The sequence below is a fragment of the Clinocottus analis genome, unplaced genomic scaffold, assembly GCF_023055335.1.
Source record: "Clinocottus analis isolate CAN_PGR_092001 unplaced genomic scaffold, fCliAna1.0.p SCAF_6, whole genome shotgun sequence".
NCBI classification, from domain to species: Eukaryota; Metazoa; Chordata; class Actinopteri; order Perciformes; family Cottidae; genus Clinocottus; species Clinocottus analis.
The window spans coordinates 21,104,275-21,132,187 of record NW_027176218.1 but is presented as its reverse complement, the minus strand read 5'-3'; the positions used below and the strand labels follow the sequence as shown (position 1 = coordinate 21,132,187).

General features: G+C 44.3%; 2 protein-coding genes across 5 annotated transcripts in view; one reads left to right on the top strand and one right to left on the bottom strand.

Annotated features, from left to right (window-relative positions):
• ckap5 (cytoskeleton associated protein 5) overlaps positions 1-22,924 on the top strand; it is a 31,458-nt gene extending 8,534 nt beyond the window's left edge. Inside the window, exons 12-46 of one of the 4 annotated variants that reach the window (XM_068604037.1) lie at positions 793-957; positions 1,172-1,300; positions 1,412-1,570; positions 1,721-1,822; positions 2,440-2,550; positions 3,334-3,426; positions 4,176-4,361; positions 4,490-4,584; positions 4,714-4,897; positions 5,246-5,388; positions 6,200-6,374; positions 6,684-6,797; positions 6,909-7,037; positions 7,635-7,829; positions 7,950-8,076; positions 9,080-9,171; positions 9,573-9,680; positions 10,313-10,435; positions 10,941-11,090; positions 11,171-11,374; positions 11,449-11,584; positions 11,766-11,959; positions 12,052-12,224; positions 13,592-13,615; positions 18,218-18,391; positions 18,529-18,649; positions 18,935-19,114; positions 19,378-19,565; positions 19,725-19,797; positions 19,869-20,060; positions 20,158-20,295; positions 20,422-20,505; positions 20,672-20,831; positions 20,930-21,051; positions 21,223-22,924. In XM_068604037.1, the coding sequence (XP_068460138.1) occupies positions 793-957; positions 1,172-1,300; positions 1,412-1,570; positions 1,721-1,822; positions 2,440-2,550; positions 3,334-3,426; positions 4,176-4,361; positions 4,490-4,584; positions 4,714-4,897; positions 5,246-5,388; positions 6,200-6,374; positions 6,684-6,797; positions 6,909-7,037; positions 7,635-7,829; positions 7,950-8,076; positions 9,080-9,171; positions 9,573-9,680; positions 10,313-10,435; positions 10,941-11,090; positions 11,171-11,374; positions 11,449-11,584; positions 11,766-11,959; positions 12,052-12,224; positions 13,592-13,615; positions 18,218-18,391; positions 18,529-18,649; positions 18,935-19,114; positions 19,378-19,565; positions 19,725-19,797; positions 19,869-20,060; positions 20,158-20,295; positions 20,422-20,505; positions 20,672-20,831; positions 20,930-21,051; positions 21,223-21,489 (5,010 nt within the window). In that variant the 3' untranslated portion in view covers positions 21,490-22,924. The remainder of the gene's footprint in view (positions 1-792; positions 958-1,171; positions 1,301-1,411; positions 1,571-1,720; positions 1,823-2,439; positions 2,551-3,333; positions 3,427-4,175; positions 4,362-4,489; positions 4,585-4,713; positions 4,898-5,245; positions 5,389-6,199; positions 6,375-6,683; positions 6,798-6,908; positions 7,038-7,634; positions 7,830-7,949; positions 8,077-9,079; positions 9,172-9,572; positions 9,681-10,312; positions 10,436-10,940; positions 11,091-11,170; positions 11,375-11,448; positions 11,585-11,765; positions 11,960-12,051; positions 12,225-13,591; positions 13,616-18,217; positions 18,392-18,528; positions 18,650-18,934; positions 19,115-19,377; positions 19,566-19,724; positions 19,798-19,868; positions 20,061-20,157; positions 20,296-20,421; positions 20,506-20,671; positions 20,832-20,929; positions 21,052-21,222) is intronic. The other 3 variants (XM_068604039.1, XM_068604040.1, XM_068604038.1) reach the window with 3 other exon arrangements.
• A 531-nt stretch (positions 22,925-23,455) lies between these two features.
• On the bottom strand, positions 23,456-27,741 carry LOC137804664 (homeobox protein DBX1-B-like). Its single transcript, XM_068604041.1, has 4 exons — positions 27,323-27,741; positions 26,689-26,772; positions 24,212-24,414; positions 23,456-24,049 (listed from the first exon to the last, which is right to left on the bottom strand). The coding sequence occupies exons 1-4, from the start codon at positions 27,669-27,671 to the stop codon at positions 23,741-23,743; spliced, it is 945 nt and encodes a 314-aa protein (XP_068460142.1). The 5' UTR covers positions 27,672-27,741; the 3' UTR covers positions 23,456-23,740.
• Positions 27,742-27,913: the final 172 nt, after the last annotated feature.

Below are 27,913 nucleotides of genomic sequence, written 5' to 3'. Positions count from 1 at the left end.
TCTCAATCTCTCTCTTCTGGGGGGGTTTGTGCAAGCTTAACCTGTTAACGGCGTAATGTAAACATTTATCTTAAAGTACAGGCATTTCATTTCGCCATTTATTTATTAATGACTTAGTTTAATGTCTGTGTACTTTGGTAATATGTGAAGTTCTTGAAAAAAAAGAATTCAACATTTTCTCTTGCCGCAGCCACCTATAATACAACCCCAGTTTGAGAAATACTGACTGAAAGGAAACATGGTGTTCAATTATTTCAATTACAACCACAAAGTGTGCAGGCTTTGTCACTGCAGTACCTTTGTGGGGACTTTTGAAAGAACATTTCCAGAGCCTCTTGATATGCAAAGTTAGAAACGTCCGCTCCATTTATGGAGCTCCGCAGGCCACAAAGACGGCAAGAGGCGTCTCCTTGCAGCCTGCTGCTGATGTTTGTCTGCGGTTATCCCTGTTTGTGCACCTTTTTGGGTCAATGACTGTCTTCTGGACAACTGTAAGTTCAGCAGTCTTCCCCATGCTGGGGTAACCTACTGAACCAGACTGATCATATTCTAATTCATTGAGATGCACCTGTACGGTTTGGTATTAATGTTCTCTCTATTTAAATGTCTTTTCCTGCCTCCACAGGGCTGCTGGAAACCTTGTGCTTTTCTTACTCTACTAAATGCATTACAAGCTTGTCTGGACAGTTCCAGAGAAGCTTCTAATGCATTTCACAAGACATCCTAATTTAGGTTTGGATTGTAATTTGATGTGTCACATTATAAGATGACGTCTTTTTTTTTTTTTTCCAGACCACTCTTCAGAACCTATCGGAGGACATTCTGAGTGTGATGGACAATAAGAACCCCTCCATTAAGCAGCAGACGTCCCTGTTTCTGGCCCGCTCCTTCAGGCACTGCACACAGGCCACTCTGCCCAAGAGCGTCCTCAAACCGTTCTGTGCTGCTCTCATCAAGGTACTCGTCTGCTGGGTGGAAATGTTCCTCTTGCTAATGCTGTACATGATGGTAAACTGTGGCGTCTATTCTACTCTGTCGTCTCAGTATCAGACTAAAATAAAAAGTACGGCTGCCTGAAAGTTCATCCAAAAAAGGTGGAAGGACACATAGCTCTCATTTCAAAGGGCATCTTTGAAAAGCGTACCTGTTCTTTTCTCTTTTACCATCTCAGCAAGTGAATGACTCTGCTCCAGAGGTGCGAGACGCCGCTTTTGAAGCTTTGGGTACGGCCTTGAAAGTGGTGGGAGAGAAAGCTGTGAACCCTTTCCTGTCTGATTTGGATAAACTCAAACTGGATAAGGTAAGAGCCGGAAGAAGACGGCGGGTGAATAAAGTCAAACAAGGAAAAGGCTCCCATTTTCATTTGGATAATCGGCTTACCGCAGTCATTTTTTATTTCATATGTGAATAGATAAAAGAGTCTGCTGATAAAGTGGAGCTCCCTGGAGGGAAGAAGGGTGCAGGAGGAGGGGGCGAAAAGAAGGCTGCAGCTAAAGCTCCTCCCCCTGCTGAAGCTCCACCCAAATCCTCTGCCCCACCCAAGAAGACCCAAAGTGGTGCTGCCGGCAAGGTATGCACATACAGAAAGCTAAAATGAATCGACACGCATGTCACCTGGTCCTACCCCAATGATACTGTGTTCTGGACGTTGTGACCCAATGACTTGGTACCATAAGTGTCTACAGTTGTGCTAACTGAGTCTTGTGTCTCTTCTCTGTAGTCGTCAGCCGGTCCGTCGAAGAAGGGCAAACCAACCTCTGCAGTTGGTGGAAAAACCAAGAAGGTCCCTGACAACAAAGAATTCACTGAGAGTGAACTATCGGTAAGTCTGTGAGCATGCTTTTTCAATTAAATTATGTTTATTTTGCATAGCCTACAATTACAATTTTGCCTCGGAGGGCTTTACAATCTGTACACATACAGCATCCTCTGTCCTGGGACCTCACGTCAGTTTAGGAAACCCCCCCCCCCCCCCCCCCCCCAAAGAAATCCTTTTACAGGGAGAAAAAGGGAAGAAACCTTTATGAGAAGAGAGGAGGATCCCTCCATCAGGATGAACGGACGCAATAGATGTCATGTGTACAGAATGAACATAATGTCATGTTCACACCAAATGCGACGCACATTTTTGCGTGGATCCTACCGCGTCGGTTTACTCACACGACAAAAAAAAGGGTGTTCACATCAAACACAGCGTGAATAATTGTGACATGGTAAAGGGGCGTGGCTTGTTGCGATTTCAACTTGTGCAAATTTGCACCACATCCAACACTGAAACACGCAAATCACCAGTTAATGAAGAGGGTTGATATGATGAAGACTAGAAAGAAGCTATAAAGAAAGTACAGTTAATTTACCATTGAAGACTGACGAAGCATTAGTACGTTGTTGTTGGAGGTTCTAATGGGGTGTGTGTGTGTGCGTGTGTCGTCGTCTCAGATTGAAGTGTGTGAGGAGCGGGCTGCAGGTGTACTTCCTGCTTCCTGTGTAGAACAGCTGGACTCGGCCAACTGGAAGGAGAGACTGGCCGGTGTGGAGGAGTTCCAGAAGGTGAAGTCTTTTCTTCCTTGATGTTGGTTGTTAATCTATAACAAATTATTTCACACATTTTTATCTGTTTGCATGAAAACAATGGTACACCTTGTTCTTTGTCATTATCCTCTGATGGAAGAATCTAATGCTAAATATCAATTTCATTGCATTTAAATGGACTGTCAGATATTGTAATGGCCTTTTCTTTTGGGGAATTTGATGGACACATTTATAAATCAAGAAAAGAATCTGCATATTAACCAATAATGAAAATAATTCCTGTAGCAGTGGTCGAGATGCAGATGCACCTGGATCTATAACTGATAGATAATTGAGAATTATGACATTTTGAGTGAGCCCTTCTATTTCAACCGCCTCAGATTTTCTGGCCTTTACGACACACAAGAGATGATTTACAACACGTACATGTGTTGTAAATCATCTCTTGTGATACTACTCAGCCAGTCAAATGTGTGTATTCTGATAAGCGAGACTGAAGAGCGCAAGTTGAGACGTTCTTTTAATGTTTCCAACCTTTTTATTCTCTAACTGGACCTTGCTGAATTTGAATTTAATTCCCTTGCCCAACACGGTACTAAAGCAAATATTGAAGATGTTTTTAATGTCATCAAAGTATTGTTGAAGAAAACACACATTTATTTAACACTTATTACTTTGAAGTCTTCTGTGTGAAACGGTAAAACTTCTACATTCTCTGTTGGCGACGTGGAAAAGGCTGACGCGTCTTGTTATACAACAATATGCAGGAACATTAATCTCTGCATTGATGTCTGCGTCTAGGCTGTTGAGACCATGGACAAGGTGGAGATGCCCTGCCAGGCTTTAGTCAGGATGCTGGCCAAGAAACCAGGATGGAAGGAGACCAACTTCCAGGTGAGCGTGGCTGTTTCCTGAAGCCACGTGGCTGTTGTTTGGGCTAAGGTTGACTGGGACTATTAAGAATGTTTTTGAGGAAAGAGATCGCCTCCCCTGAAGCATCATCACTGCAAAACGGCAAAGCAAAGGACTCACTCGCTGCTTGTTTTCTCATCGTTGGATCAGTTTTTTGCTAACTTGTTAGCTGCACCAATCAACACCCAAAATATCATCATCTGGCCATAAATAGGCATACATTTAAATACCTGTAGGATCCATGGCACCACCAGTCTTTGATTTAAAAGGCTGCAACTTTACAATACCCGTATCTGTGTGAGCCTCAGTGCATTGACAATACAACAACACCTGAAAAGTGAGCTGTACTGTCAAAAATAGTGTTTGTCATAGCAACTGTCACTCAGGGCATTGGATGATAGCATTTTATACTGTATTAATTAGCTTAGCAGCTAGCAGACTTTAGTTAGTTACTCTTCAGTACCGGTAGCTCTCACTGTAACCCTCCTGACAGAGTTGAAGTTCGCCCTCCATGCACCTTTCTACATCTCACATTGTTGGCAAAAGAGAAGCTAATATTGTGTGCGAGGGCAGAGTGTCCTCTCAGCTCCGCACACAAGGAGTTTGTGTTGCTTATTATCTCGTTGGCTTGCTTTAGAACCGCATGTTTGTAGGTTGACTAAGAGATGGATGCTGGAACAATCAATTGGGGATTGGGATTTAACCATTCTGATGCTGTCTGCTCTTCATAGGTGATGCAGATGAAGCTGCACATCGTGGCTCTTATCGCCCAGAGAGGACAGTTTTCAAAGACGTCCGCCTCCGTGGTTTTGGATGGCTTGGTGGACAAGGTCGGAGACGTCAAATGTGGTGGAAACGCCAAAGCGGGATTGACTGCTATTAGCGAGGCTTGCTCTCTGCCATGGACTGCAGAACAGGTTTGTCTTTAATAGGTTTGTCTTTCGCCCAACTTGGAAATACATTCTGTTAAGAGCCATCAACGGGCCAGTGGATGTCAATCATGATGGACATACTGTATTTATAGAGCTTGTCTTGTTCCTGCCAGGTCGTGTCCATGGCATTTGCACAGAAGAACCCCAAAAACCAGGCAGAGACTCTCAACTGGCTGGCCAATGCAATGAAGGAGTTTGGCTTTGCTGGGTAAGTTACAGTCCTTATTTTAATGCTCATTATTATGTAATATGTATAATAACTCTTCAAAATGAGTCCAACATTTGAAAGTCTTTTGGCCTAAGAAGACAAACAAATGTGTTCCACCCCTCTCTCCAGTATCAATGTGAAGGGTTTCATCAACAACGTGAAGACCGCTCTGGGAGCCACTAACCCAGCTATTCGGACAGCTGCCATCGCCCTGCTGGGAGTCATGTTCCTCTACATGGGAGCTCGCCTTCGCATGTTCTTTGAAGACGAGAAGCCTGCTCTCCTCACACAGATAGATGCTGAGTTTGAGAAGGTATGGTCGAGGGATGGGACAAGGTGCGGGCATTTCAATGTCGTTTGTGGAAACTTGTGGCTTTTGAGAAGAGAGCGTAGATACGTTTCATTTTCAGTTCCGTGTTGCAAAAGACTGACGGCAAGATAAAGTGGAACATATTCTAAATATAACTAAAACAAACTAATCTATATCTTTTTAAAAATGAAGTGTCTTTGTATAAATACCTCCTACAACTCCACACAAACGCATCTCCCAGAAATATCTACAGCTGTAGATGGATAGATATGAATAAACTGGAAATCCTGTGCGGGAAAATGTGAAATGTCAAAAATAAATAAGCTTTTTATTTGTATGCGTCCCTCACAGATGCAGGGCCAGTCCCCACCTGCACCGATCAAATTCACCAAGAAGTCAGCAGCAGAGGAGGAGGCTGATGAAGGGGAGGAACAGGAAGAAGATGGAGGAGCCGCACAGGACGTTATGGACCTACTGCCCAGAACCGATATCAGGTAACGAGCAACTGCCTCTCAGTCGACCAAAAACAGATTTAACTTCCTACCGCCCTTTTTTGAGAATATGAACGCGATAGTAATTAGTAGTTGGTTATCTTTCGTATTTAATACAGGTATTCTCAGAATTCTCCAGCTTTAAGTATTTTTTTATGAGTGTATCGTTAAGACTAAAGTTAAAATTCAAATCCGCAGAGAGTTGAAAGGGATTACCTCGAGCTGCAGCGTTCTGGATCAACTGGACTGATTTAAGATTATTATAGCAGCCGAATAATAACTAGTTGCACTAATCCCGCTTGATTCTTTTAAATGTTACGGAGGTAAATTAAGTCCTTGACATTCAATTACAGCATAATCTAATAAATCACAAGTTTTCTTACTCATGATTTAAATTTGATTTTTTTTTCTGCTCTCAACTATTGTTATATCTGCATTTTAAATGCATTATGCATTTATATTTTTAATAATATTAATAACACTATTTATTTGTGTAGTGCTTTAAAAGGTATTCAAGGGACTTCACACGTTTAAAAACAATAGACGCAATAAGAATGAATAATGAGTAAAGATGGATGAACATCTATACAATATGTGACATCACTGTTGCTATACTTGAACATAATATATTTACTCATAAGAACATTTTAACAAAGACTATATTTAGTAACGGGGTACTCTAGAAACCACGACGCTCATTAAATCTGCAAGTTTTCTACACCTTTTCTCCCTTCCACTGCTTGTGTATCTAAACGTCCAATCGGTTGCTATTACTTTGACTAAAGTATTGTGACTATTTTCCCTCCCGTCTCAGTGACAAGATTTCATCTGATCTGCTGTCTAAAATCGGGGATAAGAGCTGGAAGATCAGGAAAGAGGGTCTGGACGAGACTGCGGCCGTCATCTCAGAGGCAAAGTTCATCACACCCAACATCGGAGACCTGCCGATGGCCCTGAAAGCACGACTCAGCGACTCCAACAAGATCCTGGTTAGTAAGAGAAGACACCGGCACTGCAGCAGTCTGCTCCTTTTTTAGAATAAAACATTAAAAGTTGTCGGAAATGAAAAAACACAATTGAACATACTGTCCCTGGTTTCATTTGATTTTTTAATTAATTGGTGCAGATAGCATTACAAGGTTAATTAATTGTCATTGTACAACAAGTTTCCTAACTTCTAATGCTTTTTTTTAATTATCAGTGTATACATAGTCTTTTAGGTGCATATTGTGCATTTTTAATAACTGCTTTTCACAGTAATGGGAAGTTAAAATGACAGTTGTGTTTGTGGTCTCCAGGTCCAGCAAACTCTTACTATCCTGCAGCAGCTGTCCACAGCCATGGGACCAGGACTCAAGCAGCATGTTAAATCTCTGGGATTCCCCATCATCACTGTACTGGGAGACAGCAAGGTAAAGCACCTGCGTTTCCACGTTCACCGCTTGCATTGAAATCTAAACCTCGCAGCATCACAGACTGCCGCGCCCCGACTGGTGATAATGGACGTCTCTGTTTCTCGGCAGGCTAACGTGAGGGCGGCTGCAATGACCACTCTGCAGGCCTGGGTGGAGCAGACGGGGATGAAGGACTGGCTGGAGGGAGAAGATTTGTCAGAGGAGCTAAAAAGAGAGAATCCCTTCTTACGCCAGGAGGTACACACACACACACACACACACACACACACACACACACACACACACACACACACACTCTTAACTGGCCGTTTTCTGAAGGAAATCCTGCATTTCACTTTATTGTACCTTCTGGATTAGTGGTGTAATGGATGGGTTAACCATCCCCTCACCCCAGTGTGAAATAAGGTTTTACTGACGATTGTTACCTGACAATATTCAGTAAAATATACAATCAGGGCATCAATTATGCTTTTCTAGTCTCTGATAATGTTGTAAAGAACCAAGCAGTGTTTAGATTGACAGGTGGTGACGGTACCACTAACAAAATAAGGCTCAGTTCATTTACATGATGCGTTCAGGCTTCAGTGAAAATTAGTATTGGGCAAAGGTAAATTATAACTTATGGTGTGTTCAAATGTAATCTGGTAAAATGTAGTGTAGGTGAGACACTTGAATGAATCCACTTTTTTTTCACATGGATATAAAATAGATGTGAGTTTTGATGATCCGTTGCATCACTACCTGGACCCAGAATGAAATTTCAGGCATCCATTTTCCGGACAATACGACACAGATGAGACTCCCGCTTTCCCATCAACCTCTCTTCCTCGCCAGGTGCTCGGCTGGTTAGCGGAGAAGCTGCCGACCCTGAGGACGGTACCCGTGGACCTGATGATGTGCGTCCCTTATCTCTACGCCTGTCTGGAGGACAGAAACGGAGACGTGAGGAAGAAAGCTCAGGATGCCCTGCCCACCTTCATGATGCACCTGGGCTACGACAAAATGGACAAGGCTGCTGGGAAACTCAAAGTACTTAACGGATGTATTGTGCTTTGGCAAGCTTTAACTAAATGCATGTTTGGTGCCTGACTCCAGTGAGTCAGAAGCACCTTGTCTCCATTAATGAATGTCTCTCTCATCTGCTTGCAGACTTCCTCCAAAGATCAGGTGTTGGGCATGTTGGAAAAGGCCAGAGCCCTGATGCCCGCTAAACCTGCCGCCCCTGCCAAAGCTGGAGGGGGGAGAGGCTCTGCAGAGCCGAGCCGAGCCGCTTCAGGTCTGTGTCTCATTGCAGTGACTCATGATTACAACCACGGGCTCACATCATCACATTCTCAATGTCAAACCACATCCGTGCTAGTTGTACACATAATGTGAAGTAGTGATAGGTTTGATAGCTAGATCTGTATTATTTGGCAGAATAACTGAATTCAATAAACGTCCATGCAAACAAGGGGTGGAAGGTATAAAAAAGTGAAGTACACATTATACATTTCCCCTGCGGTATCAGCGGCTGCTGATCAAAACAGTCCGGTTTCCTTTTCTTTTATTTGCTGCTCGTCACATTTACACACACGTGTCGACATCGGCGCACAGACTTTAACGCCACAACATGCCGGTGAGCAAAAGTTGACAATTGCAAGTCCAAAATAAGGCACGGAGGATTAAAATATGTGGAACTACTAACTTAATAAGACACTTATTATATTGTATCTGTTATATTGTAGCTAACGGATGTTGATTTAACTTTCAACGTGCGTTCAAGCCCTAAAAATGTAACAAAAGGTAGGTAAATTATCTTTTTACAAGGGGATGAGGTCGTCCTGTAACCACAAAGTAGCTGATTCAATCCTCAGTCTCCCCAAAGTCCACATGTCGTGTCCTGAGCAAGACATTTAACCCTTAAGTTGCTCTCCGGGCGCCTCTCTACGGGCAACCCACTCTTCCTTAAAACACTAAGGATTAGTCAAATGCAGAGAATACATTTCCCCGCTGGTACTGATGGAATATAGTCTGATGAACATTAAAATGATGATGATACATATTTTAGTTTATCAGCTGTTGGCGTATGAAATATTCATACTAGAATTCCTGAATCCTCTTCACACTAATCCACGCTTTGTCGATGGGAATTATTTTCTCTTTTTGAAATCAGCATGTGAATGCAGCCCGTTTTTTACAAAACGGGAAGAAAATATACAAACGCATGTCTGACGCCGAGTGTCTGCTCAATGTTAGTTTGGTCACGTTGTACTCACACACTCGTCTCACCTCTGCAGCCCCAAGGTCGGCAGCCAGTGAGGACTGTGTGGACAGCAAGCCTGAAGTCAAGAAGATCCGAGGAGGAGGAGGAGGAGCGGCTGGGAAGAAGGTATGTCTTTCTGGATCATGTTTTGGATGTGTGCACACAGGAACACAGACGTTCTATACTGTGAAGGACCTACTTGATGTTTGAATGGCTGTTTAGCTCAAGAAGATTTGGTTTCAGGGGTACGTCAGAGCAGATTTAGTCTCATCCCATGTGCTGCCATTTAAATCAATAATGAAAGAAGAGAAACCTGTTCGGTTCAAGTCCAGTCTGACCCCCTCCAACTGTATGGTTTGACATTGTAAGACACTCTGAACCTTTTTGTAAATATCCCCACATTGATGTCCCTCCTGTTAGCGTCAAACGTTCATGCCCGACCACCACTATTTCATTTGTGTGAATGCGCACCCTTTCATTTCATGACCGTGAAGTGTAAATATGATGTGGTTTTTCTACCTACCCAGCCTCCCTCCCCTCCAGAGGAACCTGTCCCTCCCTCTTCCAAGGAAAAGGACAGTAATGCTAATAAAAAGCCCCCCAGCAAAGGGAAGGCTGCTGCTGGCAGTCAACAGGTAGTCCTTGTGATGAAATGTGTTTACACTTCATCGACCTGCCGCTACGTTTTAATGCTGCGTAGCAGACGACGGGCCAGTTTTTCAGTGGGCAGATGTTAACCCCGGTCTTCTCTGCCTTGACCCAGTCAGCGCTCGGCTGTCTAATCCCGTGTCTCTCTAATCACTAATACTGCAAGTCGACACACAACTGTATAATCAGAAGCACATGGACACAGTTTTCAGGTGGAATGAGATCAACACGCGTCTTTATTAACCTTTTATAACATGTACAAACCTGCTAACATGAGATGAATCAAACGGTGCAGTTCCACAAACGGTGCAGTACATGCATGCTTACACAAGGGATGTACAAACCGAGAGAGGCCACTTTTCAGCTTCCAGGTCACCCCACTGCATGAGTGTGTTTTGGAATAGTATCACATCAGTGTTTCTGCTCTGAGTGTTAACCCCACACCGAGATGTGTTTAGCACAACACCCTTTGTCTCCTGTTTCTTCTCTGTCTGGCACCGACACTCCTTCGTCATCCACATCAATACCTGATTACACGCGTTGCTCAGAACAAGGCCACAGGCGGGGCCCTTTGGTTCACTCACTGCCCCTCACCCTGTGACGCTGCCTCTCCTCTCAGGGTGCAGCTGGCAAGAAACCTGCTACCAAAAACCAGAAGGATGATGAAGATAGGTCCGGGCCGATTTTCGTCCTCATCCCCAACTCTAAGGAGCAGAGGATCAAGGAAGAGAAACAACTAAAGGTATCTCTGACACGTACCGAGCCCAGTGGGAGATCACTTATTCTGACTGCAAGTGCCAGCTGATCCATAGAAAGCAAAGTAAAGCTGATGGCAGCACTAAGCAGTGTGGGATTTTGTGTATTTTGGAGAATTCTACAGATGCAAATAGACAAAGTAGAAAAATAAACTGTATTTTGGACCAGTCGTCAGAGGGAAGAGTCTGCACTGGAGGCGAAGTGACTTAAGCTGGGCGAGGCCCCCATGAATGATGCATTGTCTTTAATTGTTTCGATGTATTGAAGAGGAAATATCAGTACTAACTACTATCATTGTTAAGGAAAACAACAATGCATCTCAATAAAAAAAAAGCAACAGGCACCACAAGCGTATAACACAAAACATTATCAATGTCAATTTTACAGTAGGTACACTCCTCCTTTTTGGGAGATCTAACTGCTGGCTAAAAGTGGCGACTTGTCTAAATAACTCTCCAGAAATATTGCTAAAAAAATGTTTCCTTTTGTAGGTTTTGAAATGGAACTTCACCACTCCCCGAGATGAATATTTGGAGCAGCTGAAAACGCAGATGTCCACCTGCTTTGCCAAATGGCTACAAGATGAGCTTTTTCACTTGGACTTCCAGAGACACGTCAAGGCTATAGGAATCATGATTGAGGTAGTGATTGGTCTTAATATGCAAGTTGCACACTTGGAGTAGTTTTGGTGATTAAATCTGCATTCGTTTTTGTCTAACAGAGGTTGGAAAGTGAGAGCGAAGCCACCATCAGCTGTCTGGACCTGATTCTGAAGTGGTTCACCCTGCGCTTCTTTGACACCAACACCACAGTCCTGATGAAGGTGCTGGAGTATTTGAAGCTGATGTTTGCCATGCTGAACAGAGAAGACTACCACCTGACTGAGTACGAGGCCAACTCCTTCATCCCCTACCTCATACTCAAGGTGAGCGCGCGTCCCACTCGGATTGATAGAAACCTCTGTAGAGCTTCTTCTGCTCACAGTTCCCTCTTCTTCAGGTCGGCGAGTCGAAGGATGTGGTTCGGAAAGATGTTCGGGCCATACTCGCCATGCTGTGTAAGGTTTACCCAGCATCCAAGGTCTTCCCTTTCCTTATGGATGGAACGAAGTCTAAGAACTCAAAACAGAGAGCTGGTAAGTCTACAGACAGAAGGAACTGTCCAAACCTGTACTGTAAACCTCTTGCAACCTGTACAATATAAACCTCTTGCAAGCTGTACGATATCAGCCTCTTTAATGGCAAACTAAAGGGGCGGGAACGTGTTTTGGAGAAATGTATTCTAACATTGTTTGTGTGGTTTCTGCCTGTCCTCAGAATGTCTGGAGGAGTTGGGTTGTTTGATAGAAGGATATGGGATGAATGTTTGCCAGCCAACACCAGCGAAGTCTCTGAAGGAGATAGCTGTGCACATAGGGGACAGAGACACATCCGTTCGCAACGCCGCCCTGAACACTGTGGTGGCGGTCTACAATGTCTGTGGGGACCAAGTCTACAAACTAATAGGAAATGTAAGTCAGAGGATAGTCATTGTCATGAAGAATCAACCCCCTAAACATACTTGGTACAACTGGACATGACTCGATTCCCTCATCCTTCCCAGTTATCGGAGAAAGACATGAGCATGTTGGAGGAGAGAATCAAGCGTTCGGCCAAGAAGGCGGCTGCAGCTCCCGCCAAGCCGAGTACAACGGAGCGGTCTCAGAGGGAGCACCCGACGAACCCCAACGCCACCTTCCTCCGCAAGCCTGTACAAGAAGACCCCAACAAACTGAAGTAGGTCCCCTCTGGCTCTGGCCAAAGGAAAACCAGTAAGGGAGCCAATAATACTTGCTCGCCACAAAATCAATCTATGATGTTGAGAACGGTTCCTCTGGCTCTCCGTATACTCTTACTGTAGTTCAATTGAGGCCAGAAATTACATCTTGTAAGCGACACATGATAAATTATGGCCTAGTTTTTGAAATTTGTTCTCTCGACACCAGCGTGTCCCTTGGTACCGGGGCCACACAAAGAATGAATGAAAAAAAATGTTGGGGGAGAAATCGGAATCGGAAATGTTTTATTTTGAAAAATGACCGGATACATCCGTCTGTGTGTCTGGGCCTCTTGACACATGTCAACAGGTCATGTGATGCGTTACCCCAAAAATGAAATTTACAAATACAAAATTTACAAATACGATCTCAGTATCTCAAGTTACGGAGTAAACCGGACTAAAAGTTTAAGTTACGGAGTAGACTGGACTAAAAGTTTAAGTTACGGAGTAAACTGGACATTGAACCCTGAGATGGGACCGGCTCGTTGCAGAGAAACAAGCTCAGGGCTTCCACTAATTCACCGTAATGGTGAGTTGTATTTTTATGCACTTTATAATTGTCTTCATGCCGGACGTATCAATGTATTGCGTCTTATTTATTCCGTCATATTTATTGCGTCATATTTATGGCCCGTGAAGGCCGGTCCGTGAAAATATTGTCTTACTCGAGAGAGGAAAAAAACGACTTCATCAAAGCACGCTGTCAGCTGTTTAAAGTTAGCTGCTCTCTGAACTGGAGGTTCAGACAGTATTGCACAAATATATCCTTTAATATATTTAAGGTTTTCCTGCTTAACAGTTTACTTTCTTGATGTAAAACCAGACCTAAACCAATTATTGCAATATCTGCTTTGATTTTAAGTTCTGACTTTCATAAAACTGACTGTATGCACAGCTTCACAAAACCCTCTCACCCTAATCTGTTTCATGTCAAAGGTCCTGTGTCTTTAAACTACAGGAGTTTCACTGGTGGTGGGGGGGGGGTTGTTATGTTGGACATGAATTGTCGTGAATGCACTAAAACCCAACTCATCCAGCTGTTTTTCATAAGCACGTTATCCATTCTAACCTCCTCCTTCATTCTTTTGAATGTTTGTGTTCTGCTTGCAACTAATCTGTCCTTCTCTTGTCGTGTTTTAGTCATTGCATGTTGGGTTGCTCTCACAGAGACTTGCTTGAAAGGAAAATTGGCACATACGATCCCATCACTGTGTCTGTGAAAGCAGCGGTCTGTCTTCTGCCTGTTTTGTTTCTTAACCCTTCATCTTTCTTCCTGAGTGATTTCCTCTTTTCTCTGCTCTGCCTTCCTTTTCTTCTGGAGCAGAATAATGTATCGCACGTATAGGATGTGAGTACCTCTTCCTCCTCGCCCCTCTTGTCTACATGTTGTCGTTGTAAGAACTTCCCTCTGGGAATGTGATCTAATGCTCATCGTTCAAAAGACCTAACAAATTTGAATGTTTGCTGTGACGTTGAGGTTTAGGCACCAGACTAATAGTCAACGTGTCCAGCTGTCACTTCCCCATCATCCCTTCAGTTTACTTATAAATGTTGTGTATACTGTACCGGCTTTTGCCAGCCACACTTTGTATTCTCCAAAAACATTTTGGCAAAAATTTGCCCCTCCATTGATGGCCACATCTTTTTTTTCTTTTTTAATTTATTTTGTATCGCCCAAAATTACAAATTTGCCTCAGAGGGCTTTACAATCTGTACAACCTCTTCTGTCCAGGGACCTTGCATCGGTTCGGGAAAAACTCCGCAAAAAAAATCTTTTAACGGGAAAAAACGGACGAAACCTTCAAGAGAGCAGCAGTGGATGTAGTAGAATACAAATGATGCTATTGGCAATACTAATAGCAATGCAACTAATGATAACAGGAGGTTTTGGGCAGGACCACAAAAAATCACATTCCATGTAAACCTGAGAGGAGAGAAAGCACAGAGGCTCCGGGGAAGAAGTTGACAATGTGCATTGAAGCGGTAGATCCAGGGGCTAGACCAGAGCAAACCTGAGCCAGTCCAAACTATAAAAGCTCTCAAGGAGGAAGGTCTACTCCTTAAATGAGGTGAACGTGTCTGCCCCGGGACTGAAAGTGAAAGCTGGTTCCACAGAAGAGGAGCTTGATGAAATGAAATGAAATGAAAAGTACTTTATTAATCTCCAAGGAGAAATTCTTTGTCGTACTAGCAGCATCCCAATGCCATAAACTAAGTTAAACACACAGATGATAAAATAAAATAAATAATAACAGGAACAGCGGGTAACAGATGTATACATAAGTAAGAAATAAGTATAAACATATATATACACATACATGCAAGCAAGCGGAATGGATACATACATATATATATATATATATATATATATATATATATATACACACATCCGCACACATATACATACACACATACATACATACATATCTACATATGCGTATATACACACATACATACATATACACATACATATATACAAACATATACATATACACATATACCTATATATATACATACATACACATACCTACACATACACACCACCCGTGGCCCACGCACATACATGTACACATATGTACACACACACATATACATATCTACATACATACATACATACATACATACATACATACATACATACATACATGCATACATGCATACATACATGTACACATACACATACACATGATGATAACTGAAGGCTCTGCCTTCCATCCTACTTTTTAAGACTCTAGGAACCAAAAGCAACACTATTCAATGAGCACAGCTTTCTACTTGGGTATTATGTTACTTTCAGCTCTCTAGTGGGTACTATATGGTACTATGAGCTCTCTTGTGGGGTAATATGGTGCTATGAGCTCTCTTGTGGGGTAATATGGTGCTATGAGCTCGCTTGTGGGGTATTATGGTACTATGAGCTCTCTAGTGAAGTAATATGGTACTATGAGCTCTCTAGTGGGGTAATATGGTACTATGAGCTCTCTAGTGGGGTAATATGGTACTATGAGCTCTCTTGTGGGGTAATATGGTGCTATGAACTCTATAGTGGGGTAATATGGTACTATGAGCTCTCTAGTGGGGTAATATAGTACTATGAGCTCTCTAGTGGGGTAATATAGTACTATGAGCTCTATAGTGGGGTAATATAGTACTATGAGCTCTCTAGTGGGGTAATATAGTACTATGAGCTCTCTAGTGGGGTAATATGGTGCTATGAGCTCTCTTGTGGGGTAATATAGTACTATGAGCTCTATAGTGGGGTAATATGGTGCTATGAGCTCTCTTGTGGGGTAATATAGTACTATGAGCTCTATAGTGGGGTAATATGGTGCTATGAGCTCTCTAGTCGAGTATTATGGTACTATGAGCTCTCTAGTGGGGTAATATGGTACTTTGAGCTCCTTGGGCCAGCTAAGCCTTCTCTGCTGGCCTGAACAGAATCATAAAGTTAAAGCTATTTTATTTTTTATAATAAAAAGTTATAGCTATTTTATAATTTCATTGTTTTTTTGTATTTTTCCTTATTAGTTTATTTTCTCATTGCACAGCTTCCTCTGTTGCTCTGCCTCGAGCCTGCGCCTCCAGCCCGCTGCTGGATCTGGTTAGGACGGCTCATCCAATCACATTTCACCGTTTCTCTGGTTGATTAGCGGCTTAAACTACACGGAGAGGCCTTCTGTCGTTATGGCCCTGTGTTTCGCTTCAGGGCCGCCACGCTGCTGAACAGCTGATCGACTCAGGTAGAAAGTCCACGGCCCGCCACTGATCAGAAGGACCGATATCAACGTATAATAAAAAAACCCACCATAGACAAATTAACACAACAGTACTGCAGATGTAAAAACACAAAAGTAGTTCACTTTCAACGGGAAAAACTGTTTCCGAAAAACTCTTTCCGTCAAAAAAACTGGGAATTTATATACAACTATAAACAAAGTACAAAAAACAATCACCCATAATTGTTTTTTGTGTTGTTCACAAGTCCATCCGCCTCTCTTTGTTAACAAAGTGAGTTCCAGTAACGGGTCCATAACCCTCTGTGAGAACGGCGTTAAATCCGCCACGGTTCCTCCTCCTCGTTCAGCCATTGAGTGTTTAAAACGTAACTTCTCTTGTTTCAGCTGTTAAAGTCACGCTGGCCCACTGACCGATCGCAGCACATGTTAATGGAGATGTACTTCCAGGCCACCTCGCAGGCCCTGACACGTCAAACTAAAGATCTGATTGGTTGCAGTCTATGACAATTGCGACAACGTCCCCATGTACTTCAATCTGCAAAGGTTAGCTAGAAGCCGCTCTGCTCCCATAGGCCTTGGAGGTGAAATCTGATTGGATAAAAACTCTGTGTGCTGATGCTTTCTAAATCCTGACTGAAATGCCCTTTTATAATTAAGTCATTATTATAATTTAATTTAGTTTAAAGGAGTAATTTCCTTTTACAGTCCGACACTACGAGCCCTGACGGTTCATTATGAACATGTGACCCGTTGCCGCTACTGTCTACTAGCATAGAGTGTCCAAAATGATGGTCGTCCGTCTCCTGTCAAGTTCCTTCATTCTACCATCATCATCCAGCAGGTCTCTTTTGGTTCTTTCACAACTGTGGACACCCAAAGGAAATTGGAACATTCATAAATGAGTTGATTGAATCTAAGGAGCGGACGCTGTGCTGCATTTAAAGGAACTCTGTTCTTGCCCGCTGGTGGTTTCTGGTGTATTTGATGCTCGGTTAATTGAGGTCTAGAAAGCTGTTGTACGCTTCCCTTCTAGGAGGAGGCTGCATACGCTCTGTGGTGTTATGAACAATGGGAATGTAGTTATATCAACATTACAATTAGGGATGTTGGGATTAACTAATTTGTCCATAACTGCGTTTTTAAGTAAGTCACGTTTTCATAAACTTGAAGTCTCTACATCTTCCGCCGCAAACTAAAAACAAATCTTTTCCCTCCTATACCTTTTTTATATTTAAAAATAACATTAGCACTTCAAATGGCATTTTGTAGTTTGGCTTTCTTGAAGAAATCATAGTTTCTTGACTCTTGTTGTTCTGAGTTTGTACTCGTGGTTGAAAGCACTTATTGTAAGTCTCTTTCCGATAAAAGCGTCAGCTAAATGTAGTTTGTGTGTGTGTAGTAAAATCTCCTCTCTGTGAGTTACGCACCAGTTGTAGCTGTGTTGAAATCGACAGGAGAAAGTCTTGATTTTTAGTTTATTACAGCAGCCTGATAATTAGGAATAATCTGGTCGAGATGTAACGCATGCATGAAGTTGTTTTTCTGCATTATTTGGACACGGGATGTGACGGATGTTTGCAATGGTACATTAGGAACATCGCAGCAATAAATGACAGTTGAAGGAGAAGTGGACCAACCGTTGTGTTCATTAATGTGGCCAACGATCATGACACAAAAATGCCTGATGCGGATGCTGAATGTTGGTTTTCGATCAGTGCTGATCAGCTGCAGTCCTGACAGTCCAACTATCATTTGGAAAAGTTTTAACCAATTACTTGAACTCTGTAATAAAGTCCTTTTTTAAAAAAAAAAAAAAAAAAGAAGGATCCTCAGAGCAAGGATGCACTGGCGGGTAAACCCACAACATCATCTCAACGTTGGACCATTTTCTAACTGTTATATGGTTTAAAACTCAGGATATGGAGGATTTTTGAAGCCAGAAAAGGATAATTATGCTTAAATTGAGTTTATTTCCAATAAAAGTGCTTTGAGAGGATCTCAAACATTTGATCCTTTTATATTGACCTCCTTGCTCTGACTACACTCATTAGAGTGAAGGCTTTCGGATGCACTCACATACTGTCATTGATTCTCAATCTAATACGTAAAAGCTGGTGTCAGTCAGGACTAAAGCTAAAAGGGACTGATCGATAATACAATGGACTAACTGTCCTGTCCGCTACCCTACCCTCCATTTCCTCTCCTTCATTCAGCCAAGCCCGCCAGAACGCCCAGCACAGCGAGTCCTCCCACCCCTCCATCCCTAAGGAGTTTCAGTTGGACCTGGACATGATCGAGATGGACCAGAGCCGAGTGTGTGAGCTGCCGGACCTCGTCCAACACAAGCTGGACGAGCTGCTGGAGCCCATCATGATCCCTGAACCCAAGTAAGCGCACTCTGAAACGACAACAAGACTCCCACTCAGACACTCAAGCGGTACGCAGGTCAGATGGAAAGTAAAGCCACTGGGAAAACGATCCTCTTTTGTGATTTTTAATATTGAATGTGTGTTTGTGTTCAAAGGATGCGTTCAGTCTCCCCACACTATGATGACCTCCACAACAGCACAGCCTCCACCATCAACTTTGTCATCTCTCAGGTGGCTAGCGGGGACATTAACAACAGCATACAAGCGCTGGCACAGGTATGAAAACATGGAGATGCATCTTCAGCAGAACTGATGAACGGGTCATTTGAAGTGTGGCTTTGTGTTTACCGTCTGCTAACATTACTGCATTTACTAAAGCTAGAAAACATAATTGGACAAAGGGTGAGGCCTCGGAGGAGCTGCTGAAACCACCTCAACACCTAACAATCAATCTTTAAGTGCCTGTAACACATCTGTCATTATGGTCTAGATGTTGGCCAAATAAATAAAGAAATAAAGATGCTTTGAGTGAGGTTTAAAGTCGTGTTTTTGTCCCTGTAGATCGACGAGGTGTTGCGGCAGGAGGACAAAGCAGAAGTCATGTCGGGACACATCGATCAGTTCCTGATTGCGACCTTCATGCAGCTGAGGCTCATCTACAGCACGCACATGGCTGATGAGCGGCTGGAAAAGAATGACATCATCAAACTGTACAGCTGCATCATAGGAAACATGCTCTCTGTGAGTCAAACATACTCGCCTGATGAGTCTGAAACTACAATGACGATGATTCTGTTTATGTTGTAGAGCCCAAAATCACAAATCGTCCTGTACAATCTGTACACATACGACATCCTCTGTCCTCACATGTGATCAGACTGAAAGTAGAGGCTTATGCCACACAAGAGGAGCTTGATAACTGAATGTTCTGACTCTCATCCTACTTTATTTAAGACTCTAGGAAGCGTGGAACGATAATGAGGCCACGTTCTCTTTTCTATTAGTTGTTCTCTATGGAGTCCCTGGCCCGAGAGGCATCTATGGGTGTGTTGAAGGACCTGATGCACGGCGTGATGATCCTGATGTTGGATGACCGGATGGAGGACATAGAAGACGGACAGCAGGTCATCAGATCAGTCAACCTGCTGGTGACCAGAGTTCTGGAGAAGTCTGACCAGACCAACATCATCAGGTCAGTGCGACGAAACGGCAGCGTTACTGCAAACCGCCCAGTAGAGCACGCGTGGTATTTTCCCTGAGTGAATTCAGTGGCGTGATGTGAACACAATGCAGCTGCTCACAATAATAATGGTGGAAGAAACTGAAACCGCTTCCCTTCCTGTCTCCGTAGCGCTCTGCTGGTTTTGCTTCAGGACAGTTTACTCACGACAGCCCCTCCCATGTTCTCTGAGCTGGTCATGAAGGTAAGGAGCGTCTCCACGTCCTCATCCCTGACCCTGCTGTCCGTTAACTGACTGTGTGTGTGTGTGTTCAGTGTCTGTGGAGGATGATCCGCTTCCTCCCAGAGACCATCGACAACATCAACCTGGATCGGATCTTGCTGGACGTCCACAACTTCATGAAGATTTTCCCCAAAGAGAAACTCAAGCAGCAGCTCAAGAGCGACGTCCCGCACAGAACCCTCAAGACTCTGTTACACACACTCTGCAAGCTCACGGGGGCCAAGGTGACGCACAATGTAGTCCATCATATTACTAGTTATTGTCCTGCTGTGATAACTATATTTACGTTTGAACTCTTCCTATAAATGCATCGATCAACAGATCCTGGACCACCTGTCAATGATAGAGAACCGCAATGAGTCCGAGTTGGAGGCCCATCTGAGGCGAGTGGTCAAACACACTGGGAACCTCTCAGGACTCAAGAGTGACCGCGGCAACGAGAAGAGCGGTCTGCATACGGTGAGTAGCGCACACCAAACGCACAACGCACTGCACAACGTTGTAGAATTAACACAAACTCTGTTACGAGTGTTTCTGAATGAACTCTGACGTGACGGGAATCCTTTTTATTTGTTTTGTTTCCAGGAGGATCGGATGTCGAAGGCCAAGGTCAGCGACATTCTGTCTGAAATCTTCAAGAAGATCGGCTCCAAGGAGAACACCAAAGAGGTCAGCGCCGCTCCGTTCTTTAAATCATTCAAAGTGTGCTCGTTGTTGCGCTTTTCAGCTTGTTTCCGTCACAGTTGGCTTTTTGAAAGCTCGCAGAAGAAATATGAATATATTTTGATGAAGGGCTTGGAAAACATTCAGTAATGCGTCCGATCTTCTTTCGCAGGGTTTGACGGAGTTGTACGAGTACAAACAGAAGTATACGGACGCAGACCTGGAGCCCTTCCTCAAAAACACGTCCCAGTTCTTCCAGAGCTACGTGGAGAGAGGCCTTCGTATCATCGAGTCCGAGAGGGAGGGCAAGCCCCGCATCCAGACCTCGGCAGGTAAAAGTGGGAGCTGACCCCCCGGCTCTCTGCTCACAATGAAGCCAGTCTCGTGTAGTAACGTGTGTGTGTGTGTGTGTGTGTGTGTGTGTTCGCAGTGATCCCTCAGCATGGCGTGGACTTCAGTCTGAGCAGTAACAATGAAGAGCTGAAACCAGCCGTTTACTATGAGAGACTCAAGATCCTCAGACAGAGACAAGGCCTGGAAAACAACTCCAAGGTTGGTGTAATGACACACATCCCAGTACCCTACTCATCTAAAGACCTGACCCGAACCCAAACCAGCTCAACTAAAGACCTGACCCTCACCCAGTGCTTCTCAAACTTGCCCCAAAAGTGTTCATGCCCCAACAACGAAAACCTCACCGTGTCTTCGTCTCTCTTCCTGCAGCAGCAAAGTGTCGGTGGCAGCGAGGACGAGCCTCAGCAGCGGCCTCCCATGTCCTCCCTGCTGTCCTCCAAGCCGCCGGTGGCCTCGTCCACCGACATGCTCCACAGCAAGCTGTCCCAGCTCAAAGAGTCGCGAGAGCTGTACCAGCAGGAACAAAACACACACTCCCATTCCCCGACGCAAGCACACACCCGCTCGGCTTCGCCGGCCGCCAACCTGGACGACCTGAAGAAACGTCTGGAGAGGATAAAGAGCAACCGGCAGTAAGGAGCGCACCACATCACCTCTTCATCTCATCCCAGAGCCTGTGGAGTTCAGCCGGTGGTAGAAAATCCATCCTGTGTTCATGTGTCTGGCGGAGGGAAAGAAAAGCAGGTAGCAGCAGATAAAAGCCACCCTCCAGTTTGAACCTGACTCCACCCATTGTGCCTGTAAATTACTAGACATCAAATGCACCCTAATCTGCTACGTATGATGTAGATGAGTACATTCAGATTGAGAGCCGCTACACACACACACACACCGTAGGAACATCGACGTGTTTTTATGTACTGTTCAAACTTCTCAGAGTCCGGCAGTGAGCTTTGATGTTCTGTACAGCATCACATAGTCTGCAGTAGTTCTCCGTCCGTACGGTTTCATCTTGCCTGGACTCTGTCCCAGCCGTCTCTTTCAGGGCGCCTTCCACCCTTTCTCTCTCTCTCTCCCGTGTACACTTTCTACTCTGATCATTTAAAACGGTAAACTTCCCCTGCTCACTCCGTTTCAGTATCGCGGCACAATATGATTGTACATATTTAAAGGCTGTTACCGCTTAACTGTTCTAAAGTGCTTCTCGTGTGGTTTCAGGACAAAACTAATTTAAAGAGATGTTCTTTCTTCCTGTTTCACCACGATGGACAACATTTGGATGGAGAGACGCTCGTAAAGAGCTAAATGCAGCGCGTGACCGCCCCCTTGTGGCTCAACACTGTTGTAGCATCCCTTTGTAATTCTAAGCACCCGGAGCGTCTAATAACTTGGATTATTTGCAGAAAGTTCACATTTTCTGTCTGTATCGGCAAAGAAAAATAGTCAAATTTAGCATTTATTGGTGGCTAACGGCGCAGTGCAAATGGGGCGTTAAGCTCCAGCGCCAACTTTAATCCGCAAGGTGTCTGATTTCTATCAATTTCAGATATTTTTCCTGTGACAAAGTAAGTTGAGCTGCATTTCCACAGCGACTTGAAGCCGTGCGATGGCGTTAAACCGGCTAAAAGCACAGCTGTACGCGGGTGTTTGTCCTGAACGGGTGTTGGGACGGTTACATGGGGAGTCGGTCCAGCGTTTTGGGGCCTCTAGTATGCATTACTTGCAAGTCAACAGGTTTTAACTCCTCAGATTCAAAAAGGGCCAAATGTTTTTCAGATTTCTTCATCCCAGCCACTCTCTAAATGATCAACTGCAGGTTTGGCGGTTCAGGGTTAACATCACTGCTTGTATTCAGGGTCTGTCCCCTCTAATAGCTTCATTCAGGCCAAGAAGAGCTGAATACAAGTGCTGTAAATACTGTACTTACTGTTCTCCACTAACTTCCTCCACTTATCTAACAGCAGCCACTCTGTTGTGTGTGTCTGTGTGTGTGTCTTTAGGCTTAAACAATATGGCATGAAGTCAGTGATTGTTTTTATTTTCTCATGTAAATAAAGTTTCCATTAACAAACCTGCTGTGGAATTAAATCGTTGTTTTTATGACGACCTTGTCTGTTATTTTGAATGTCAGTACTGCTCTTACATTGGTGCTTTCCTTGTGTAATCCATAGTGGAAAAGGACAATCCTTTTTTTTGTGTCTTCAAGCAAATCCATCTTTTTTTCTTTCTTTTAGCTGTTTTTTATTTTACTGAAGTATGCTCTGAGTCCTTCAGTCAGAAGATGGCTGGTTTACTGGTTGACAAACACATCACACTGTGTATTCAAGTCCTCTGTGAAATCTATCCTCCAACACTTTAAAAAAAAAAGATTCGAACCTCTGGAAAACTCTGCCCATATTGAACTCTAACTTGCTGCACGTTAAGGTTTAAGATCATAAAGTTATGGCGGCATTCGGGTTCCCAAAGCATCAACTCTTCTGAGGACAGCGGTGAGGTTTAAGAGACCTTCAAACCAGCTTGTGACGTCTAGTTTAACATGCGACGTCTCCATGTTCAGGATCTACTTCATGAACAGAGTAAAGCAGGACAGTAAAACACAAAATGACACTGTCAAGATTTATTTGAGAAAATATAAAGAATACAAATATGTCTGGAAAGAACACTATTTAAGAGTTTTAGACATTTCTTTCTACAAATATCTAAACTAACTGTGTCCGTTATTTACTGTAAATCGATATACAAGTCATATAAACAACACTGTACAGGTAAATAAAGCTATGTACAGAGCAGATTCAAGCACTTGTGGTATTCGCCTCCGTTCAGCAGTTTGTTTTTTGTCGAGTCAGCGTCGCAGCTGACGGGATCTTTTGAGAAAGAGTCTTGAATCTTACGACACGGTGATTTCTTCGCCGTCTGACTCCGAGAGCTCCGACTGTTTGCCGGACTCTGACGGGGAGGAGAGATGGTGATGATGATGATGATGATGATGACGACGACGGTGGTGGTGGTGGTGGTGGAGGAGACGGGACTCGTGGCTGTCCAGCCGGTGGCACTGGGTGCTGCCCACGTCGGTGAGGTCTGGGTGGGGATTGGTTTTGGTGGGGAGGGTCTGCTGGCGGCAGCCTCCTGTGGACAGCAGCTCCCTCTCTTTGGAGTTCCTCCACTTCATCCTGCGGTTCTGGAACCAGATCTTCACCTTCACGGGACAGAAAACAACCCGCGTGTGAGTGTCACCTCAGACTCATCGCCTCGTCACGGTCGAGGAGATCGGCGTGAGATCAGAGGCATTGAATACTTTATTCTATAAAGTGACAGTGGACAATACGTTTGGGTCCAAAGGGCCACCATGAGCATGTACCTGGGAATCTTTCAGGCCCAGTTTACTGGCCAGTTTCTTCCTGTCTGGTTTGCTGATGTATTTCTGCCGCTGGAAGGTTCGCTCCAGGGCCTTCCTCTGGAGGTCTGAGAACACGGCCCGCCTCAGCATGCCCCTCCTGGGTTTCCCTCTGGGGGCCAGGGGCCATGAAAAGGTTCCCGGGACCGGAACCACAGAGGACGAGGCTGGAGGGGCAAAAAGAGATTCAAAGGTCGTCCCTGAATATTGCGTTACAGTTGTCATCGCGCATTCTGCTACTGGCTAAAGATGAACAGTGAATGAAATAAGAATTAAACCAATTCAGTAAGAATCTTGGGATCCAACCCTTTGAGGAGACAGAGTCCACACATCAGGGTGTGAATGATTAAATGTGGTTTTAAAGCGCTTTGATTGGTCAAGAGACTCCAGTCCATTTACCATTTGAGCCTTTTGGTTTACGTCTGGCTTCTTTTTCATTGTTTGTCTTTCTTCGACGTGTCTAAAATGTTCTTAATCCATCCATCACATTTTCCTGATGTTCTTGTTTTCCTTAGTGTCGTATTCGGTATCAAACATTCAGTTTCTGAACGACTACGTTTGGATTTGTTTTCTGACTGGAAAGCTTGGACGCTGCGTTAGCGGGAGTTCTGCTAAACCTTTGCATTCCTCAGTGATATCAGGAAAGAGTCACTCCCTTTCTTATTTCCATCATGAGCCCACAAGCTGCCATAATACACTTGTTCTGCCTGAAATCGGGTGTTAAAAAGCCCCAATTTGTCCGGCAGTGGAAACAGAGCCTATGCTAATGAGCAGGGCTCCAATAGCCGAGCCCACACTGCCTCTAATGAGGCGTGAAGGGCTTTATAGGCTGCCAATGCACAGAGGAAAGTGATTGTGTTGTAATGAACAGAGTGGAAAAGGCCGACAACAGGCAGGTCCATTACGGGCCCATTAAAGACGCTCAGTGTGATGACACGGCTCACAGTGATGACACGGCTCACAGTGATGTCACGGCTCCTCACTGCTGCTCATCAAACACGTCCTCTATGCGCTCATATGGCTACAATTATGATCCTCAAGCTGACGGGCAACATGGGAAAATACATGGTGTGTGTGTGTGTGTGCGTGGTTGAGCAAGCAAGAGAGAGAGAGAGAGTGTGTGTGTGTGTGTGTGTGTGAGAGAGGTTTTGGCTCCTATTGGTCACGGTTAGAGATCTTTGTGGGGCTGCAGAGGGGCTCGGTGGGAAAACGACAGCGCGTGAAGAGGCGCTGAGTTCCCGAGCTGGGAAGAAACCCGCCTCACATTTAGAGCGTGACAAACGGCCCTGATATGTCGAGAGCGTGACAAACTGGACTAATTTGTCGATTGGGACAACTGGTGCTAATGTCAGCAGTCAGCGCGCCGCCTAAATAGACCTTCAAAGTGACGGCGCTGATTCCAAGCTGTCCGGGGGAATTCCCATGCGAAAGGCCGAGACCACATCAGCAGCGGGGCATCCACATCAGCATCCACACCTGCATCCACATCAGCATCTACACCAGCATCCACACCTGCATCCACATCAGCATCCACATCTGCATCCACACCTGCATCCACATCAGTATCCACATCAGTATCCACATCAGCATCCACATCAGCATCCACATCAGCATCTACACCTGCATCCACATCAGCATCCACACCTGCATCCACACCTGCATCCACATCAGCATCCACATCAGCATCCACATCAGCATCCACATCTGCATCCACACCTGCATCCACATCAGCATCTACACCAGCATCCACATCAGCATCTACACCAGCATCCACATCAGCATCTACACCAGCATCCACATCAGCATCTACACCAGCATCCACATCAGCATCTACACCAGCATCCACATCAGCATCTACACCAGCATCCACATCAGCATCCACATCTGCATCCACATCTGCATCCACATCTGCCGGTAAGACGTGGTGCTCATTGTCAAATCCCCAAAGGTTAGATGTTTTTTTAAACTTGTGATCTGTGTGGAGTCAGAGATACACTACATTTAATGACATCCTAGTATGAAATAATTCATTCATGAATCAATATCACTAAAATGGTAAGTGTCAAACATGTTTATTATTATAATATTATAATATTAGTGTTTAGCGATCTCCAAACAGTGCTGTGAAAGATATGGATGCATTATATTTTACACCCAGACGAGGTGTGCTGCATTATTATATTCTATAATTATATTGTGGATACGAGCAGGATGACAACATGAAACCTTCATCTCAGAGGATCAATGTGAGTGAAGAAGTGATGTTCAACACGTCAATCACGTCAATCAGTTTAAGCTTCATGATCGGATGTTTTCTAGGGTTCTTGTAACTGTTTTAATGGCGGTTTATTGTGTAGTTTGTGTCGTTTCTGTTTGGCTGATAATGTTCACGCGTTCTCAGATATCAATCAAAGAGATCTCTATGACTCTCAGCCACCAACCTGTGAAATATGAAGCTCTGATGAAAGGATGAAGGCCGCCGTCAAAGAAGGGCAAAGGGAAGGACTTGGTCTGAAGACTCTGGACTGAGGAGCAAGCGGGAAAAAGAAGAAGTTGACTGAGCTGATATTTCATAACATGGACGGAAAACACCACAGACACCAGAAATATATCACAATGATAAATATGAGGAACATTTAAATATCCAATATTTTAATAACTGGACCTTAGGAGAAATAGATTGAAAAAGCAAAAAATATTTAAATTGTTTCTGATGCACTTCAGCAGGCAATTTATCAGTTTGCTGTCTGTCTGTCTATGTATTATTATTATTATTATTATTATTATTATTATTATTATTATTATTATTATTATTATTAATATTATTAATACAAATAATATTATTATTTCGTTCGAGTTTGTTTTCCTTAGTGGAGTTAATATTGAAGAGGCTATTGTGAGACTTTGAAAAAACTACTTCTAATAATCATTATATTAATTAATAATCGTAAAAATAATAATACATATTTTACTGATCATGAAGCTGCTGACACCAGCTGCTTCAAACGAATCTATTGCTCCATCCTCCTCCTCCTCCTCCTCCTCTTCCTCCTCCTCCAGCGGCCTCTGACTCACCGCTCCGGGTCGACGGGGCCAGTATCGCGCTCACGCCGAACTTCAGGCAGGATCCCGGGCACGCGGCGTGCGGAGAGCCGGCGCCGCCGCGGCTCTGCTGGCCGGAGCTCTGCGGCTCTGCGCTGGGCTCCAGCGCCCGCTGCGGGGGGCCGCCGAGCGGGAGGACGTCCCCGGGACCTCTGGAGGAGAAAGTCCGCTGTATGTAGCTGACCGGCTGGCTCAACCGGAGGAGATCCTCGACTAGGAAGCCCGAGTGGAAAGAGCGGCTCAGGGGCGAGGAGAGAGCCGCCGCGGGACGCAGCAAGCCCGGGTACAGAGGAGGCGGCAGGGCGCTGCAGGGAAACATCATGGTGGCGCGCGCTGGGGAGAAAAAACAAGTTTCAAACTTTTGTTCGGCTTGGTTTGCAGAGATGCCTCCAGGGAAACAGTCCAGAGAGCTGTGCGGCTCTGCGCCCTCTTAGAGAGCTTTTATACAAGGGGGTCACTTCTACACACAACCACACACACACACACACACTCAGGCACGTGCACGTTTTGCACGCGCACAAGTTCAGCCCTCAGCCTTGGCCTGCATCTCTTTGAAGAGTAGGA